Source organism: Apodemus sylvaticus, chromosome 12, assembly GCF_947179515.1.
Source record: "Apodemus sylvaticus chromosome 12, mApoSyl1.1, whole genome shotgun sequence".
Classification (NCBI taxonomy): Eukaryota; Metazoa; Chordata; class Mammalia; order Rodentia; family Muridae; genus Apodemus; species Apodemus sylvaticus.
In genome coordinates this window covers 58,534,264-58,551,927 of record NC_067483.1, presented here as the reverse complement: position 1 = coordinate 58,551,927, position 17,664 = coordinate 58,534,264, and the positions used below count along the sequence as shown (strand labels likewise).

The window sequence follows — 17,664 nt, the reverse complement described above, 5'->3', positions numbered from 1 at the left end:
AACAAGCTCCCCGATGTCAGTTTCTGGGTTCACTCCCCCCCTCAATTTTTGTCGTGTTTCTGAATATCTCTATGGCAAATACCTTCACATCCTTGTCAAGGGCACAGATAACAAACAGGAATCTTATTTCTGTCCTAGTAGCTACTTTGGCCCCTTTCTACACTCTTCTTAGCCTACTCAGGATGCCTGACCCCAACCAGGATGCAGAACACAGCGAAGTTGCTTTGTTTGGAGTGTGTTATGATCTAGGCTCATGAAAGTGAGGCCTTTATGAATTGGAGTATTATTATCAAATGACCATATCATAAAGATAATTAAAACAATAAACCTGCAGCCTTTGTGGTCTGGACGTAACTGTTGGGTCAGACACTTCAGCTAATCATGGCCCACGGCAGTATGATTGCATGTGGTAGGATGCATATGTACTGTGCTCAGCGGGGTGGCCAGTATGTTCTGGTTGCTACAGTCTCAGGCTTTGGTGTGTGGTACATTATCAATGGACATGTGCTCAAAGCCTGTGGGAGGGATATAATACCCGTGCTGCACATGTAAATTGGAAGTGTAAAAAGCTAGGCTGAGTATCTATAAGTGGGAGGGTGCCTGAGTGGTGTATGGAGAGAGAAAATAGCAGGATCTCTTCCAGACCTCACCTGATCACCACTCTTTATGTTCCTTACTCTTTTGATAGATCTAGATTTCATTCGCTATTATTATTTTGGCCCGAAGACTTTCCCTTCACATTTCCTGTTGGGCGGATTTGCTTTTGATGAATGGTTTCAGCTTGTCTGTCTTCATTTTACATTTCTATGTGAAAGCTGTAGTTACTGAGTATGTAATTTAGGCTGACAGATTCTTTCATCGTTCAGTGCTTTAAGGTGCTGCCCTGCTGGGGTGCGTTGGGTCCAGGAAGTCTCGTCACACTGCGCTATTGTGTCGTGCTTTCCTGGACGTCACTAGTCAGCTGCCATTTGCTTTGTTCCTTTATCTGTAGGCTTCCTGGCCATCTGCTTACCACTGACTTAGGCAGGTTCACTACTCAAGTATGGACGCTTAGTGCAGTCATATTGAGTCTCTGTTCTGGGAACTGCTAAAGCATCTTGATACTAAAGATTCAGTTAGTTAAAAGATTGTGGATATATTCAGCCATTATTTCTTGAAGTAAGTTTTGGCCCCTCGCCCCTTTGGGGACTCTATTTGCACAGGTGTTAGGGTGAGGGGACTTGCCCCACAGTTCATTGTTGAGTGAAATATTTAAAAAGTTTAAACTGGCATGTTCCTAGACTTGTGCCTCTAACTCTCTGCCCCAGGCGGCCTGGCCAGCCATGCAGTGGAAATTTGTGGAGAGTCACTGGCCTGGAGCTCCCGAAACATCTCCACCCAGCTCGCTAGGTTCCCAGTGGCAGGTTACTACCACGCCAACCCCTATGCTTCAAATCCCCCACGGCCTTTGTGGTGCACATCTAGCAAACCTAAGCTTTGTCACCAAACCTTTCTCTCTTGAGCCCCGACGTGCTGCCACGTGAAAGAAAACACAACACAAGCCAGGCGGTGCTGGCGCACGCCTTTAATCCCAACACTTGGGAGGCAGAGGCAGGTGGATTTCTGAGTTCGAGGCCAGCCTGGTCTACAGAGTGAGTTCCTGACAGGACAGTCAGGTCTATACAGAGAAACCCTGTCTTGGGGAAAAAAAAGAAAAGAAAGAAAAGAAAAAAGAAAATATAACACAAACTTTGTTCAGAAACAATGGTAACTCAATCTCTGGGTGTAACAACCAAAACCTAATCTTGTAAACTTTATAAAAATCTGATCCCTCACCGGGAGGTGGTGACACACGCCTTTAATCCCAGCTCTTGAGAGGTAGAGGCAGGCAGATTTTTGAGTTCAAGGCCAGCCTGGTTTACAGAGTGGGTTCCAGAACAGCCAGGGCTACACAGAGAAACCCTGTCTCGGAAAAAAAAAAAAAAAAAAAAACTAAAAAATTAAACCAAACAAAACCAAAAAAAAAACCCCAAAAACCAAAAACCAAAAAAAACCTGATCCCTCTGATGGAGAATCCTTGTGGCTCTGCCATGATACTAGGAAACTCTAGCAGCTACATCTTACCCCTCTGCTGTCCCTGGTTCCAAAAGGAAGTGGCTTTCTCCTGCTTCCTCTCCCCTTCTGTCCAACCCTGAAGTCCCGCCTACTCACCCAGTGATTGGCTCCTTTATTCATTAAGGGATTGGTTCACAAGAACAGTACCAGGCCCATCTACCACACTTCATTTGTACTCTGATGTTTCTTCTCTGAGTTCTTTTGTGCATAGTTTTCTGTGCTGTGCTTTCTACGTCACTAGTTACACGAATGCAGTGTCTAACCTGCTGCCAGTCCCTCTGATTGTCCTCCTCACCTCACACATTACCTTTATGAAACCATTCAGAGACAGGCATCCCTGTCTCACTTGGACCCTTTTACATCTTTACCATTAACCCCACTGTTTCCTTTTAACTTTGGAGCACGGGGGATGGGGGAGGAGGGGAAGGGGACAGATTTTTAGTAGCTATTTTAATGTCCTTGTCTACTAATTCTCTCATCCACAGCATTCCTGAATTATCAGGGCTTTGTCTTCTCAAAACAGCTCCTATTTTCCTGTTCATTTTTCCTCCCTGTTGCTCTTGTTGGGACTGTGTATCCTTTCCACCCTGTTCATGTCTCAGATTCTCTGAACTTAGCTGGAGATAGATGTTTTATATAGTGAAGTAAGCTCAAGTGAAATTATCAGAGTGACCCCAGTCCAGTGTGACTACATTCTTATAAAGGGACACTTAGAGACAGGTGCACATGCTTAGAAGCACAGGGAGAAGAAGACCGTGTGTGAGCTCAGAGAAAAAAATGCCAGCTCTACCAACAGGTTGATCCTGAACTTCTAGCCTTCAGAAATGAGACAATACAAGTTGGTTGTTTGCTTCTAGCAAATGAATGGTCTGATAAGCATTAATTGGATGCTGAATTGGCAAATTTTGCCTTGTTAAGAACTAGTTATTTTGGCATTATTATAAATAGTTTATCCTCCGAGTCTTGTCTTTATATTAAAATTTTAATTTATTTTTCTACATTTATTTGTGTGTGTCTGTGTGTGCATGTGGCACAGTCAGGGAACAGCTTGTGGGAGATGGGTTCAGGAGATCAAACTCAGATCTTCATAACAGATTAAGAATAGTTATTACTCAGCACAGCTATTGGGTACCTGGGGAAGGTAGAATTATGCAGGAAAGAATGGCTAGGCTCCCAGTTGTGTTAAATCTCCTGCAATAAAGTAAAATGTTATGGCTGGCTGACTTGCACAGTCATTTTCCCATGGTCTGTTGGTGTTAATCATCAATAGGTATGGGTGACTGCTCCTCACCCAGAGAGCAGTGGTCAAGATAGCAAGGGGCAGTTCTGAGAACCAGCAACCCCCATGCTAGGGAGCAGAAACGAGTCTATATGAGGAGCTCTCTAACAGGCCCAAACATTTCAAACAGGGCACTGGCAGATTGTCCTCTCTTCTTTTCCCCCTCCCTTGCTAACCCATTAGATTACATTCCTAAAGCTAGCCTCCAAGCCACTGACTTGGTCCTATGACTGACTACTAAGGGCCAACTATCAAAGCACCAAGGTCCATCAATCAGAATCATTATGTGGCTATACCGGCTAACCTGTCTAATCAGGTCTTACCAACTCATCCAAACACGGACTTTTCTCCTTAAAAATCACCCCGTTCAGAAACACCTGCTGGCTGCCTTGGTCGGATCCAGAGGTACACCCACCCACTGCATGTCCCTCCAGGGTAATACATCTCCTTTGTGCTGAGAATTTGGTGTCTGGGTATGTCCTGTACCCACTTGTGGACTCTGTACATGTGCGTGCTCACACACACACACACACACACACACACACACCCCACACAGACAGAGCTCTCTAAGAGCACGTTTAACTTGGTCTCCATCCCATCTGAAGATTTGACTATTCCCTCTTCTGAAATGAGTATGCTCGCTTCTCAGTATTCAAGTCTCAGCTAAATGTCACCCCAGAGGCCTTCCTTGATGATCTAATCAACCGATTTTCCCCTCTACTTCTTGTTCTCTCCCACACACAATCCTACTGATTTTCTTTGAAGCATTTATGCCTTGTTCTAGCTAAGCACTCACCCGTACATTGCCTATTGCCCCACAGTGGCGGTTAAGCACCTCAAGCAAAGAGATGCTGTTTGTCTTGCTCACTCTGGTCTTCCAGAATTCAATAAATGCTTGAAGAATGACTAAATGGAGCAGTCAGACTCTCCTGTGAGCTGCAGAATCATGCCAGACATAAGGAGATAAATCTCAGCACCAGGAGTTAGTTTCCATGTTTGTTAAAAAAATGTGCAGAAAACTCTTTAGAAATTCCCACCTCGATGGTGTCATTGAATCTGCAGGAGCATGAAATTCAAGTGACTGATGAATCTTCGGACGCTTATTAAGTCAGTGGGGATTATAGCATGGAGCTGAAGATGCATTTTACAAAGTGATGATTGTTGCTTATTGTCAGAACAGACTACTTACAGGAGACAGTTATTTATACCTCTGAGCTAGAATAACATTTTGGTTTTTATTCTCTAGATCACATTATTGTGGTTTTAGAGATGGGAATACACCCCCCCCCCCAAGACAGGGTTTCTCTGTGTAGCTCTGGCTGTCCTGGAACTCAGTCTGTAGACCAGGCTAACCTTGAAGTCAGAAATCCGCCTGCCTCAGTGGGAATACATCTTTTGGGCAAAGATAAAATCAGGTGTGTGGAGACTTTGGGGGTGTAGAGACATTTTTTCAGTGTCCTTTGTGGAACTCTGATCACCAAATTTTTTTTTTAAACATGAGATAGTGTAAAGGGGAAAAAGACAGGTTTGGTTTCCTAAGGGTTTATTTTTCAAAAAATATTGTTTTTAATAGATTAATAATGCACAGAGTAGGGAACCTCTTGTTTCGGTTTGTATCAGTAATCAAGGAAAATCAAGAAGTGCACCCTCCTAGAAACACACTGACCAAGTGAGAATGTCCAATCTCTCTCTTACAGGTTTCCTAAGCCTGTTTCCCACTTGTCAAGCAGGGACTATGGTGGTAGCTATCTCTTGATTCTGTTGTGAACTTTAGATGGGTTACAACCTGTTCATTTTTATTGGTTTTTTTTTTTTTTTTAACTTAAAGATGTGGCTGAGAACGCAGGAGCTGGATTCTGAGGAGCCAGTGTCATTAAAGTAGGTATGAGAGTTGAGGCAAATGCAGGTTGTGCTCTCTGTCCTTGGAACCTGTGTAGAGGCACAGAGGGAAGATGTGATCGTGTCAGACTTTGAACGTCAAGGCTGTGGCCCTGTCGATCTGGAGGATAAGCCTTTGGAATTGAGATTATCACAAACTGAAGAAACCCACGGCACTGATTTCCGCCATGGGGGGTTGGGAATCCACTAATAAGCACCACATGAGAGTTCACTCTTTAAAGATGCTTCCTCCGTCTCCAGGGTGCTTCCTTGTTTCAGAGGCCGTGTTGGAACTTGAGACGTGGTGTCAGAGAACCATAAAATCAGATGGGCAGCAGACCCTTGGATTTGGATGAAGCACACCTTCTGGCAGCCTGGAGCTCCTTGCGTCCAGCCAAGTGAGATTACAAGCACCTACATAAATCACAGGCTCCGGGACGCTTCAGAAGTTTCCTAATGAGTGGAGGAGGGCTGACTGGGCAGTAATAGTACAGTAGGCATAATTGCTCGCTTCAGACACCCCAACATGACATCACTGATGTTTCTATTTAAAGAGTTGGGTTATAATTTTCTCTCATTGGATTTAATGCAGCTTGGGGTTAACAATGCCTAGTAAACCCCTGAGTTATTTTTTGTTCTGAGGTTCCTCAGCTTCAGGTGTTCCAGCCTGGGGAAGCACTGTGACGCTCTAGTGAAGAGTCTGAAGCGAGCAGACCCGCAGTCTTCTCAGAAGTGGAAGACTTAGGTTAGGTCCCAGGGAAAGGACATAAACCAGCCTTTACTGTTGATAAGAAAGCACACTGGGACTTTAGAAGTACCTCAGTTTACTTCATAACAACACCATGAATTAAGGGGTATTACTCCCACTCTACGTGATAAACTAGAATGTGACCTCAAGTGACTCGATGAGGTAACCTTGTGAGCGTCTAACTCAGGGATATCTGAAAGATTCTCTCTACACTATCATTTGCTTTCAAGCATTATTTAAAAGATGTCTGTGAGGGTGTTAGGGAGGGGAAGGAAAGAATGGAAGGTGTGCAAATGGTGTTTCACACACAGAGAAACCAGAGGAAGTGAATAGAGACAGAGTGATTTTCATTGAGCAGATGCTGAGTGCTTGTCAGAAATGTAAATCAAAACAACCCTGAGATTTCACCATATACCAGTCAGAATGGCTAAGATTAAAAATTCAGGAGACAGCAGGTGTTGGAGAGGATGTGGAGAAAGAGGAACACTCCTCCACTGCTGGTGGGGTTGCAAATTGGTACAACCACTCTGGAAATCAGTCTGGCGGTTCCTCCGAAAACTGGGCACCTCACTTCCAGAAGATCCTGCTATACCACTCCTGGGCATATACCCAGAGGATTCCCCACCATGTAATAAGGATACATGCTCTACTATGTTCATAGCAGCCCTATTTATAATTGCCAGGTGCTGGAAAGAACCCAGGTATCCCTCAACAGAAGAGTGGATGCAAAAAATGTGGTATATCTACACAATGGAGTACTATTCAGCCATTAGAAACAATGAATTCATGAAATTCTTAGGCAAATGGATGGAGCTAGAGAACATCATACTAAGTGAGGTAACCCAGACTCAAAAGGTGAACCATGGTATGCACTCACTAATAAGTGGTTATTAACCTAGAAAACTGGAATACCCAAAACATAATCCACATATCAAATGAGGTACAAGAAGAAAGGAGGAGTGGCCCCTTGTTCTGGAAAGACTCAGTGAAACAGTATTCGGCAAAACCAGAACGGGGAAGTGCGAAGGGGTGGGTGGGAGGGCAGGGGAAGAGAAGGGGGCTTACGGGACTTTCGGGGAGTGGGGGGGGGCTAGAAAAGGGGAAATCATTTGAAATGTAAATAAATTATATCAAATAAAAAAAAATTAAAAAAAAAAGGGTCATTTGGTCTTGCCAGGCAGGGGTGTAGGAGCTGAACTTGATGCACCTGAGTTGAACAGGTTCAGACCCACACTTTGAATGTAGGTAGGTGAGGTACCAGAGGAAGAGAAAGTTTATACTGCTCTGTTTTTTTGTTTTTGTTTTTTTTAATTTTTAAAAATTTTTTTTTAGATTTTATGAGGTCAAGGAACTAATTACTAATGAAAGTTTCCTGATAGGACGTTAAGTGGTTTTAAAGTGTGTTTTTTTAAAAAAAGAAATCTACAAAGAAGATTGAGGTCAACTCAGCATCTTGTCTATCCTCTGCTCCTTCTAGGAGTCCAGAGTTGGCTAGAATCACTCCTTCTTTGCCTTTCTTGAGCCTATTGCATGCTTCTGCCCGTGTCACAGCTTGTATCAGGATTCAGCAAGCTTACCAGTTTTATATATTTACCTCCACTACTAGAATGTTGGCAAGTCAATAATAATAATAATAATAATAATAGTAATAGCATTATTATTATTAATCATAATACAAACTTGCCAGAAATAGGTTCTAAGAATAGTGAATAGGGTCTGGAGAGATGGCTCAGTGGTTAAGAACACGTACTTCTCAGAGAGGACCTGAGTTTGCATGCCAGCAGCCACACTGGGTCACAACTTCAGCTTTAGGTCCAGTGACCTCCCCAGGCACCTGAAATTATTTGCAACCCCCAGAGATTCATAAATAAAATATTTTGAAAATAAAGCTTAAAAAATAAATAAGTGGAGGAGAGCTGAAATTTACTTGTAATTCTGCTAAGCCAGGGATGACAACAAATGTATTATGTATCAGGCCAACACAAGCTATCACCTGAAGCCAGCTGACCCTGCTAGTGGTTTTCTGGCCAGGAAGGTGGAGTGCAGTTGGGGCCTGGCCCTTAATCATTTTTTGTACACTGCTTGGTTAGTGCCTCTTTCACTTGAGTGGAATTTTCCACTTAATGAATTGACATCTGTGAGCCATGGAGTGGGCTTTGTTTATTTACCTTTTTTTTTTTTATCTTTTGACACTGGGTATCCCACATAGAAATCCAGGACTTGTTTTGAATTATATGCATCCTCACCTTTGTAAACCAGTGAGCTGAATAACTTCACAAAGTTCTCTGGTTTTGCCTCCCAAGAAATAAGCTCTCTCTAAATTCAACCTCAATTTTTCCCCCCAAAAAATGTTATTTAAGGGGATCAGGTATGTGTTCCATCTCAGGAGGCATATTCTTTAACTGCATTCCCAGAAGCACCTCGAGTGCGGGTCTTATTAAACTGTACTAACTGCCTTTAAATTTCAGATTTTCTTTCTCCTCAACTGGATTAAGTTCTAAAGTCAAGTGCTCTTGAGCTCCCAAATGTATCTATGATGATATCTACCGCCTACACAGATGTCTATAAGAGTACTGCTGCCCTGAACAGTCTGGGGCAGGGCCGGAATCTGCCTTTCTGATAATTTCTTTGTCTCTCCCCCAAGCACGGTGTTCGGAATGGATGGCCAGCGAACCAGGGCTGGCTTGTGCTGTGAGCATGCCTTGTACCGCAGGAATGGCGAGTCTTCAGCTCTCTAGGAACTTTTAAAATGCTGGGCCTGAAGATATGGGAAAGCTAGGGTTTGAGCATCGAAGGAGACACAATCAGAGGGTAAAACCGTGAAGGTAAAGGAGAAGGGAGAAAAGGGTGGTGTGGGATTCCTAGCCATCTCTTGTACGAATTTCATCTCTAGCTCATTCTATATCAGGCATCTCCTGTCATGTTTTGGATGAGAAATTTGATTTACGTTGTTATCTCAGGCCTCATGCTCAGAGCCTATTTGTGTGTTGCTTATTTTTGTAATTGAATTCCCTTCCTTTCTTCTTTCTCTCCTTCCCTTCCACTCACTGCTTGGCTCCTTAAGCAGATATTTGAGGACAAACTATGCGGCGCTCTTAAAGGCTTTAGTAACTGGATATATCCTGTGAAACACAGTAACCCACACTTAAATGCTCACATTTTCTCATCTGCAACATAAGCTGGGCAGCTGAGCTGTTCCATGGACTGACCAGGCATCAGGATTTAGATGGAGGCGTTGTCTACTGAGCACCTTCAGTGATGGGAATTTCAACAAAGCCCTTTCAGATTTTCTATATTAAGTTACAGATAGTTTTTTTTTCCTCCTTCATTTGATCAAATTCTTTCCCTTCGCCACCTCCGCCTTGCTGAGCTATAACAGGGCGTAGCTGGCTGGGAACACAAGGTACAAGAGGTTGCTTTCATGTTGAACTAATCTTTAACAATTTTTAAGCAAGAAGATTAAAGGCAAAGCAGAGAATGACCTTTTCCCAAGCATCATGGTGTTTTAGTTGTGTGTTAGACAGACACAAGAAGAGATTCTTTTTTTTTACTCTAACCTAAATAATTCCAGATAAGTTCCTTAGGTATAATATTTGGAGTGGATACAAGGGGACTATCTCAAGTCTTACTGGTCACATATAGAGGGTTGAATTATCACACTGAAATAAACAACAGGTATAATTTCAGAGGGTTTTCTTTTTTCTGGTTCATTAGAAGGCCCTGGTAAATAATAATGACTTCTTTATAATAGTAATGGGCCTTGCTCTGGGAACTGGGCTCATACTGGTTCTGATAAAATCTCATCAATGACAATTTGGGTATTTCAGTTTACCAGTCAAGTGGAATTGATAGGATTCAAATTAGCAGGCTCCCTGTTAGCAAGGAACTCAAGGAGAAAGTTAAGATGAGGGCCCTGCTGACCTAGTGGGAGCTCTCCCACTCATTGATGCCCCAGCTAACTCTGTTGCCAGAGGTCTCAGTTATGATAAAGATACTCTTATAGCTTGTAATCCCCCCACTCTTCTCCACGTTGTCCTAGTGATTCCTCTGTCTCTCTTTCCCATGTTTCTATTGTTCTTCATGTTTGAGTCTATTGGAAAATTAGTGACGTTGTGTTGCTCTCTCTAATCTCTCTTGCTGGCACCCTTCTGGCTCTGTCCTTCTGGCTCTGGAAATCTTTCATCATTGTTGAGATGATGTAATGCAGTGGAAGTGAGGGGAGCAGAGATGGCACTTAACTTTGCTGACTCTAGCTAGAGGTTAGTTCAGGTTCCTCTGGTCTTCTTTGCCGGGTCTCCTAGAATATGTTCACACATGACTTCCTAACCCTTTAAATAAAGCTAAAGATGTTTTTATGAGTATGTTCTGGCCATAGTCCAAAAACACAGCTGTGACTCTTTAAATGTAATAACAAATGCATGTTGTACAGTTTTTCCACCTCTCTTTATATCTCATTTGTTGGTCATCTGGCTGTAGTTTTTCAGCCTCGTGGTGGCCTCCCTTCTAAGTCTCTGGCTCTCCTAGTACCGTCAGCAATTCCCTCTCCTGGTTTGTACCCTTCATTTTCTCTCTTCTTCTACCTATCATTTGAATGATGTATATTAGGACTGTGTTTGATGTATATAAGAGAAAATCTTATATCTGTTCTTAGAGAGGTTGAAATGTCTTTGTAGCAAAGGAACAGACGTATCAGGACAGTTATCTTTCTATGAGGATATTGGTGATTTGGCTTAAGAGGTGGCTAGGCAACTATAGCGGACAAGTCTATTTTGGACGTGACAACTCATCAAGTTTAAGAAGCCCATTGGATATTTCAAGGAAGCATTCAAAATGAATTTGGAGCTGGGAGGAGTCTCCTGAGAGACAGTGAACCCCCTTAACATACCTGAGCCCCATCACATAGCTTGGTACATAATAGGCACATATTTGATGGGGGAATTAGTTAGCACAAGCTTATGAGACTGCTGAATTGTACTAGGAATGTAGCGATGATCAATATAGCTAAGACCCCTCTCCCCTTCATAGAACTTTGAATGGGTAGATAAAATGTATATATAAAACTAGAGATTGAAATGGAAGTCTCTAGCATCATGGTTCTCAACCTGGGGGGCATGGCCATTTTGGGGATCAAATGATCCTTTTGCAGGGGGTTGCCTAAGACCATTGAAAAACACAGCTATTTATATTATGATTCATAATAATAGCAAAATCACAGTTAAAATTTTTTTCTTTTCTTTTCTTTTTTTTTTGGTTTTTTGGATTTGTTTTTTTTTTTCGAGACAGGGTTTCTCTGTATAGCCTGGTTGTCCTGGAACTCACTCTGTAGACCAGGCTGGCCTCGAACTCAGAAATCCGCCTGCCTCTGCCTCCCAGAGTGCTGGGATTACAGGCGTGCGCCACCACTGCCCGGCTAGAATTTTTTTCTAACTGTAGAATTTTTTGTTTCTATAAGTAGAAACAAAAACAAATGTATGGCTGGGGTCACCACAATGTGGAGAACTATATTAAAGGGCTGTAGTGTTAGGAGAGTTTGGAACCACTGCTCTAGTAAGACTCTAAGCATAACATTTGGACAGGTTGAATACAAAGCCCTTTGTATACTATACTTATGCTTTTTTTCTTCTAATCTGTACTTTTATGGGTGATACCTGTGAATCAGTTGGCACCTGATACAGAAATTGTGGTAGATGGGTGCTATATAGAGTTGCTTTGGAGTCAATTTCCAATTTTCTCTGGATAAATGTTATTTACAGGCTCACTGTTTTCTCCAGCAGGTGTGAAATGATTCTATGCCACATGGAGGAACAAAATGTCATTGCTGAGGTCTGTGTTAAAACTTCCTGATAGATACCTCAGTGGGTGGGTGGGGAAGATCAAAAGGTCCTTCTCAAGGCAACAGTGGTCTGTGTTGCCAAGGCCAGGAAGCTGAAGGACAAGGACACTGATGTGTGTCAGTGGGAGTGCCAAAGTCTTCGCACTGTACCCAATAGTCTCTGCCAGGGTCTTGTTAGCATTTTTGTAAATATAATTGCCGTTCTTTGAGTTCTCAAGGAGTCCTAACTGGGAACGACCCACTGTGATTCTTTTGTTCAGTGACATTTCTCCTAAATAATACAAAATTGTTTCCAATGAAGTGCTTTTTATGTTAAGTATCACTGTTAATTCCCAGAATGGGTCTTTCAGGTTCCACACTAAGTGCTACTTCACAAGGTGCTGTGTAATGGTCCTCCAAGCCCCCACCCACACCAAGCTCTTATTACTCTTAAAGGGGAGCTTGGTAGCCAGCAGGCAAGTCATCTTATGTCTCAGCAGAAAAGATACACATTTCTCAGCAAGAACTCTTTGTCTTCACCTGGTCTCAAGGACCAGAGACTATGAGGATTCACAGTAGGTTGCATAGAAGGGCACTGGAATCCATGCAAACATTTTTGATACATTTCTATGGGAGGTGGAAAGAACTGGAGGATTTGGGCAAGGGAAAAAGAGAGTAGATGCAGGTTTTAGAAGTATGAATGTTGGTGTTGGGAGGATGAACATGGATGGGTTTGAGTCTCTGGGCAGGAGACCAGCCAGGAAACTACTGGAGGACGTGGTCATTTCTGATTCCACACCAGCTTTCTATGAATGTTCTCCAGCTAAGTGTGTGTTCAGTCTCTAATTTCCACACATGGCTGGGAGAGCAGAGATGTTGCGACGGGCACAAAGAAGTTGCCTGACTTGTCTAAAGTTAGCAGGTTACTAAATGATCAAGTTGAGCTTTCAACCATTGTTTCCTTCCATTCTCCTGGCATCTAGATATGCAGATAAGTTTGCTTTCTTCTCCTAGTGAATGTTCCTCACTGGTATTGAAGTCAGTAGGGTACAGAAAGAGAAGAGGGATCTTAGCTGGCAAGGGAGAGCTCAAACATTTGTTTAACTATGTCGAGTTCCACCTGTTCTTGGTATCCTGTGCATGAAAGCCTTCCACACACACATTCCCTAAGGAAGTGTTCTGCATGTCTGCACTGGCTGCTTTTGTGTCAGCTTGACACAGGGTGAAGTTATCACAGAGAAAGGAGCTTCAGTTGGAAAGTGCCTCCATGAGACCCAGCTGTGGGGCATTTTCTCAATTAGTGTTCAAGAAGGTAGGGCCCCTTGTGGGTGGTACCATCCCTGGGGTATTCTTGGATTCTATAAGAAAGCAGGCTGAGCAAGGCAGTGGAAGCAAGCTAGTAAGGAAGATCCCTCCATGGCCTCTGCATCAGCTCCTGCTTCCTGACCTACTTGAGTTCCAGTCCTGACTTCCATTAGTGATGAACAGCAACGTGGAAGTGTAAGCTTAATAAACCCTTTCCTCCCCAACTTGCTTCTTGGTCATGATGTTTTGTCTAGGAATAGAAACCCTGACTAAGCCAATGTCTCATTGGCTTAACTCAAAGTCAGTTCCTGTTCAAATAGGGGGACAACTGTGAGAAAACAGTGGGCTGCCTACCCCAAGCCAGCCACTCCCATCTGCTGGGGGTCCAGCACTTGCTATTCGCTCAACCTCCCAGAAGACGATGGGTCCTAGGTACCACTTTTATGTTGAAGTGCTTGCTCTGAAGGTCTCTGTCCATAAGCTCTGTGGTTACTATGTGGATGAGAAATTGAGACAAACTTCTGTGTAAGAAATCACCACAAATCTCTTGCCTTAAAGCAACTCCCATTCATCTTCTCCCAGTGCCAGAGTCCAGAAGTCTGAGCTGGTTTCGATGAACTCTCAGGGTCTCAAAGTTGTCCTGAGAGAGGCTGCTCATAACAACTACTGTTTCCTATCTTAGCCGTAGATTATATACAGCAGTACATTTTTTTTTTTTTGAGACAGGGTTTCTCTGTGTAGCCCTGGCTGTCCTGGAATTCACTCTGTAGACCAGGCTGGCCTCGAACTCAGAAATCCGCCTGCCTCTGCTTCCCAAGTGCTGGGATTACAGGTGTGTGCCACCACACCCAGCCAGTCCATGTTTTAAGAATACACTATACCCCTTGTTTTGATACTGACATCTGACACTTCAGCTACAGTGATTTGAGAAGAACATTTTGCTGTTGCACATACCCGATGCAACTAAATCTCAATTTTTATCCAAAGCAATCATTTCGTCTCCGACTAGCTGACTGTCTTGACCCTGACATATGTACGTGATGTGCCTGAATATATTTGCATTGGCTTAAGCCATGGTTTGAAAGTAGGAACACCCAAACTGGGTGCTTAGCTCTTCCATCTATGAAATAATATTTTGTTGCTTCAGCTTCTTCCTCAAAATATTGTCTAGGCACCATGCTTGACTCCTTAACTGTATTTTGTTTAGCAAAAGGCTTGCTCAGCAGAAGCCCAGTGAATGATATATAACCTTTTTAAAGTTTTGGGTTTTTTTTTTAAACAGCATTTTTATGAGCATATACTAATTATGTATAATAATAGATTTCTTTATGACATTTACATAAGCCATTGCTTGTCCCTCCCATTCTACTACAATTAGGAAGAGGTACATAGCTTTGTTGTTGTTTTTGTTGTTGTTGTGGGTTTGTGTGTGTTTGTGTGTATTTGTGTGTGGGGTCAAGGGACAAGTTTTGAGACTTGATTGTCACTTTGACCTTGTTGAGGCAAGGTCTCTCTTGTTTCTGCTCTGCTCCCGGCCAGCTGTTTCCCAAGGTTCCAGTTAATTTTTTCACTACTTCTCATGTCACAATAGGAGTTCTGGGATTACCAGTGAACATCCCTGTATTGGCTTTTATACACAGATCCCTAAGAAATGAACTTAGGTCATCAAGCTTGTAGAGTAAGTGCTTGGGCCCCAGCCCAGCCAGCTCCCTGGGCCCAGCCAGCTCCCTGCACACCATTCTTGATCTCTTTTTCCTAAACCATCATTCATCTGAGCCGTTCGCACAGGGAATGTAACCTCATTGCAAGATGCTGTGTGAGCCCTGTTCTTTCCTCCCATCAGTTCCTTGGGTACCTAGTCCAATATGGAAGCCTGTATTATCGCTATAATCTTTAAACAGGAACAAGAACCATCCATTAAGTCTTGTTTTTTTTTATTCAAATTTCTATGAGGTAAATATTGTCCTTTCTATTTTATAAGTCAGATATGTAAAATTCAGAAAGCAAATTGAGTTGTTCAAGGTCACACAAGATATAAGTCAACACCGGAGCCTAAGCCTTCTTGACTAAACTCGGTTCTATTTCTACCATACTGCCGATAAGCGATAAGAACAGGGTAAGTCCCAAAGAATGAGCAGCCAACATCTCAGACAGGAGGAATGACTTCAGGTTTGTTTTTGTTGACAAATTAAATCTTTATTAAAATATTGAAAACCATGACGAAGCATTACAAGACAGGAGAGAAATTAAAAATGGATAAAAATCTTAACGGGTCAGAGATTTACAGTACTACATGGATTGACTATGTCAAAGAGTAAGTCTTCTGAACGGTGAGCTAGCTGCGCGCTAAGTTCATCCACACACCAAAACTAGAAGCGTTCCTAGTCCATCCAGCTTGCTAACCCGAGGTAAAGGCTGGATTCCAGGCAGAGCCTGAGTGCTCTGTTCAGGTGAAAGAATGCAGTTCAAAGTTGGGCATGGTGGCGCACACCTCTAATCCCAGCACAGTACTTGGGAGACAGAGGCAGGCAGATTTCTGAGTTCGAGGCCAGCCTGGTCTACAAAGTGAGTTCCAGGACAGCCAGGGCTGCAAAGAAAAACCCTGTCTCGGAAAAAAAAAAATGCAGTTCAAACTCAAGGAAAGGAGCACAGCCTTTCCGGCCTAGAAAGTGCTGTGTAGCTGGGGTGCTGGCCTATTAGAATGCACAAGGACTTGAGCTTGACTCCAGGAACATGAAGTCAATGTGTTGTGGTGGCCTGTGCCTTACATGGGCACTTCAACACTCAGTTGGCCTAAGGGACTCTCCAAAAGGGGAGGAGGGTGTCTAAACAATACCTAAGCTCCATTGGCTGATTGAATTCTACGAGTTGGTCGTTTCCCAGATGATACACATTTATCAAATGATATGCCCTAAAGGGCAGGTAGAAGGGTCCCCATCAGTGAAAGGTTCCAACAGTCCAAGTTCCACAGTGAGTCTTCCCAGGTTTTCTTCACAGTCAGGCCCTGTGTTGCTGCCTTGAGGAGAGATGCCAAGTTCTGAGGTTGAGTTCCTCCGAAGTGGTAGATCGTTTGGTGCTCACTGGACTCAAGGCCTGCTGTGCTCAGCCCCGGATACTTCTTGCATTCACAGAAGGGTTTGGGAGATGCCAAGTCGCCTGGTCTCTGCGCCAGTAGACTAGCCTGGATCTTATGAGAGGAGAGGAGTTGGGCGCTGGTCTAGGGTCAGCAGTGAAGGAATAGCCTTGGGGCCAGGTGTATCTGGGCAGGCTGGCCTGCACAGTCAAGATATAATTGACTGTGTGAAGTGCCCAGTGCAGGGCGGCTCCTGCGTGAGACAGTTGCCAAGTGAGCCAGGCGCGCTGCGAGGCAGTGGGCTCCGTGCTGCTTGAGGGCCCACACAGGAAGGCACCTCCGGGAGCTTGCAGGTTGTCCAGGGCCACCTGCAAGGCATCCATGTTGGTGAAGACTCTGGACATGAGCGGCGCGGATGTTGGTAATGAGCTGGCTTCCAGAGGAGAAAGCTGTCTGCGCCTCTTGGCAGAGTTGTAGGATGCACCTTGGCTGTCTCCAGAGCGACTGCACTTCAGAGTCCTCACAGGAGAGCTTGGCTGGGTCCTTCGGTCCTTTATGTGCAGTTTTGTGTGCGAGGAATCTCTTCTGTGGGTGGACCCCGGCTTGGCCTTTCCTCTCTCTCTGTGGGGAGATGGTCTGGCCCTCCTCTTCTCTTCCAGTTTGCTGCTTCTCTTGTGGGGTCCACAGGGGGAGACAACCCAGCTTTGCCCACGCTTCTGACTGGGGGCCTTAGCCTCCCGACTTGGCCGGGTGTTCTCTTTGCCCCTGGGAGAGGACTTGGAACTCCTGCCTTTGTTCCCCCCACTCTCAGAGAGCTGTTTCTCTTCTGCCTTCTGGTTTAGAGGCTGCTTTCTCTTGGAAAGAGACAGGATGGGCATCTCTGGATTCATGTGTTCAGGCTTCTCGACTTGTGTTTCACTCATGTCTGCTCCCAGGGTCATGCCTCTGCCTCCTTCTTCGGTTGGAATTTCCTGGCAAATGGTCCCATAGTAGAGCTGACTGACTTTAAATAAAGCCCTGGAAGCCCCTCCCACCTCCTTCAGAGCTCTCCCAGAAGCTCTGACCACGCCCTCAACAGGCCACACCCTCAAGAAAGGGAGGGGAGGAGCTGCTAAATTCAATTTAACTCAAGGAAGTATTGCATGTTCTTTTTTTAAAAAAATTGTTTTAATTGGTTATTTTATTCATTTGCATTTCAAATGTTATCCCCTTTCCCGATTTCCACCCCCAGAAACCCCTTATCCCATCCCCTCTCCTCCCCCTTCTCTGAGGGCTGTCTCTTGGTCCCACACCAAATCAATTATTCACGAACTAGTCCTGGAAATAGCTGATTGACAAGCAACAGATTAAAGGTGTGGGTGTGGGTGTGAGACCAGCCGACCAAATGGAGATCTAGGTCCTGCATTAGCAGCTGCGAGATCTTGGCAAACAATTTAGCTACGAGGTGGAGAAGATAAGAGGATCCACCTGATGGG

At 44.0% G+C, this 17,664-nt stretch overlaps 1 protein-coding gene across 1 annotated transcript; it reads right to left on the bottom strand.

The window, feature by feature from the left end:
• Window positions 1-15,962: 15,962 nt before the first annotated feature.
• Window positions 15,963-17,130, bottom strand: LOC127697596 (uncharacterized). Its single transcript, XM_052200846.1, is given in 2 exon segments — window positions 15,963-16,315; window positions 16,318-17,130. Coding segments are annotated over 2 exon segments (1,101 nt in total). The 3' UTR covers window positions 15,963-16,027.
• Between the last annotated feature and the right edge of the window lie 534 nt (window positions 17,131-17,664).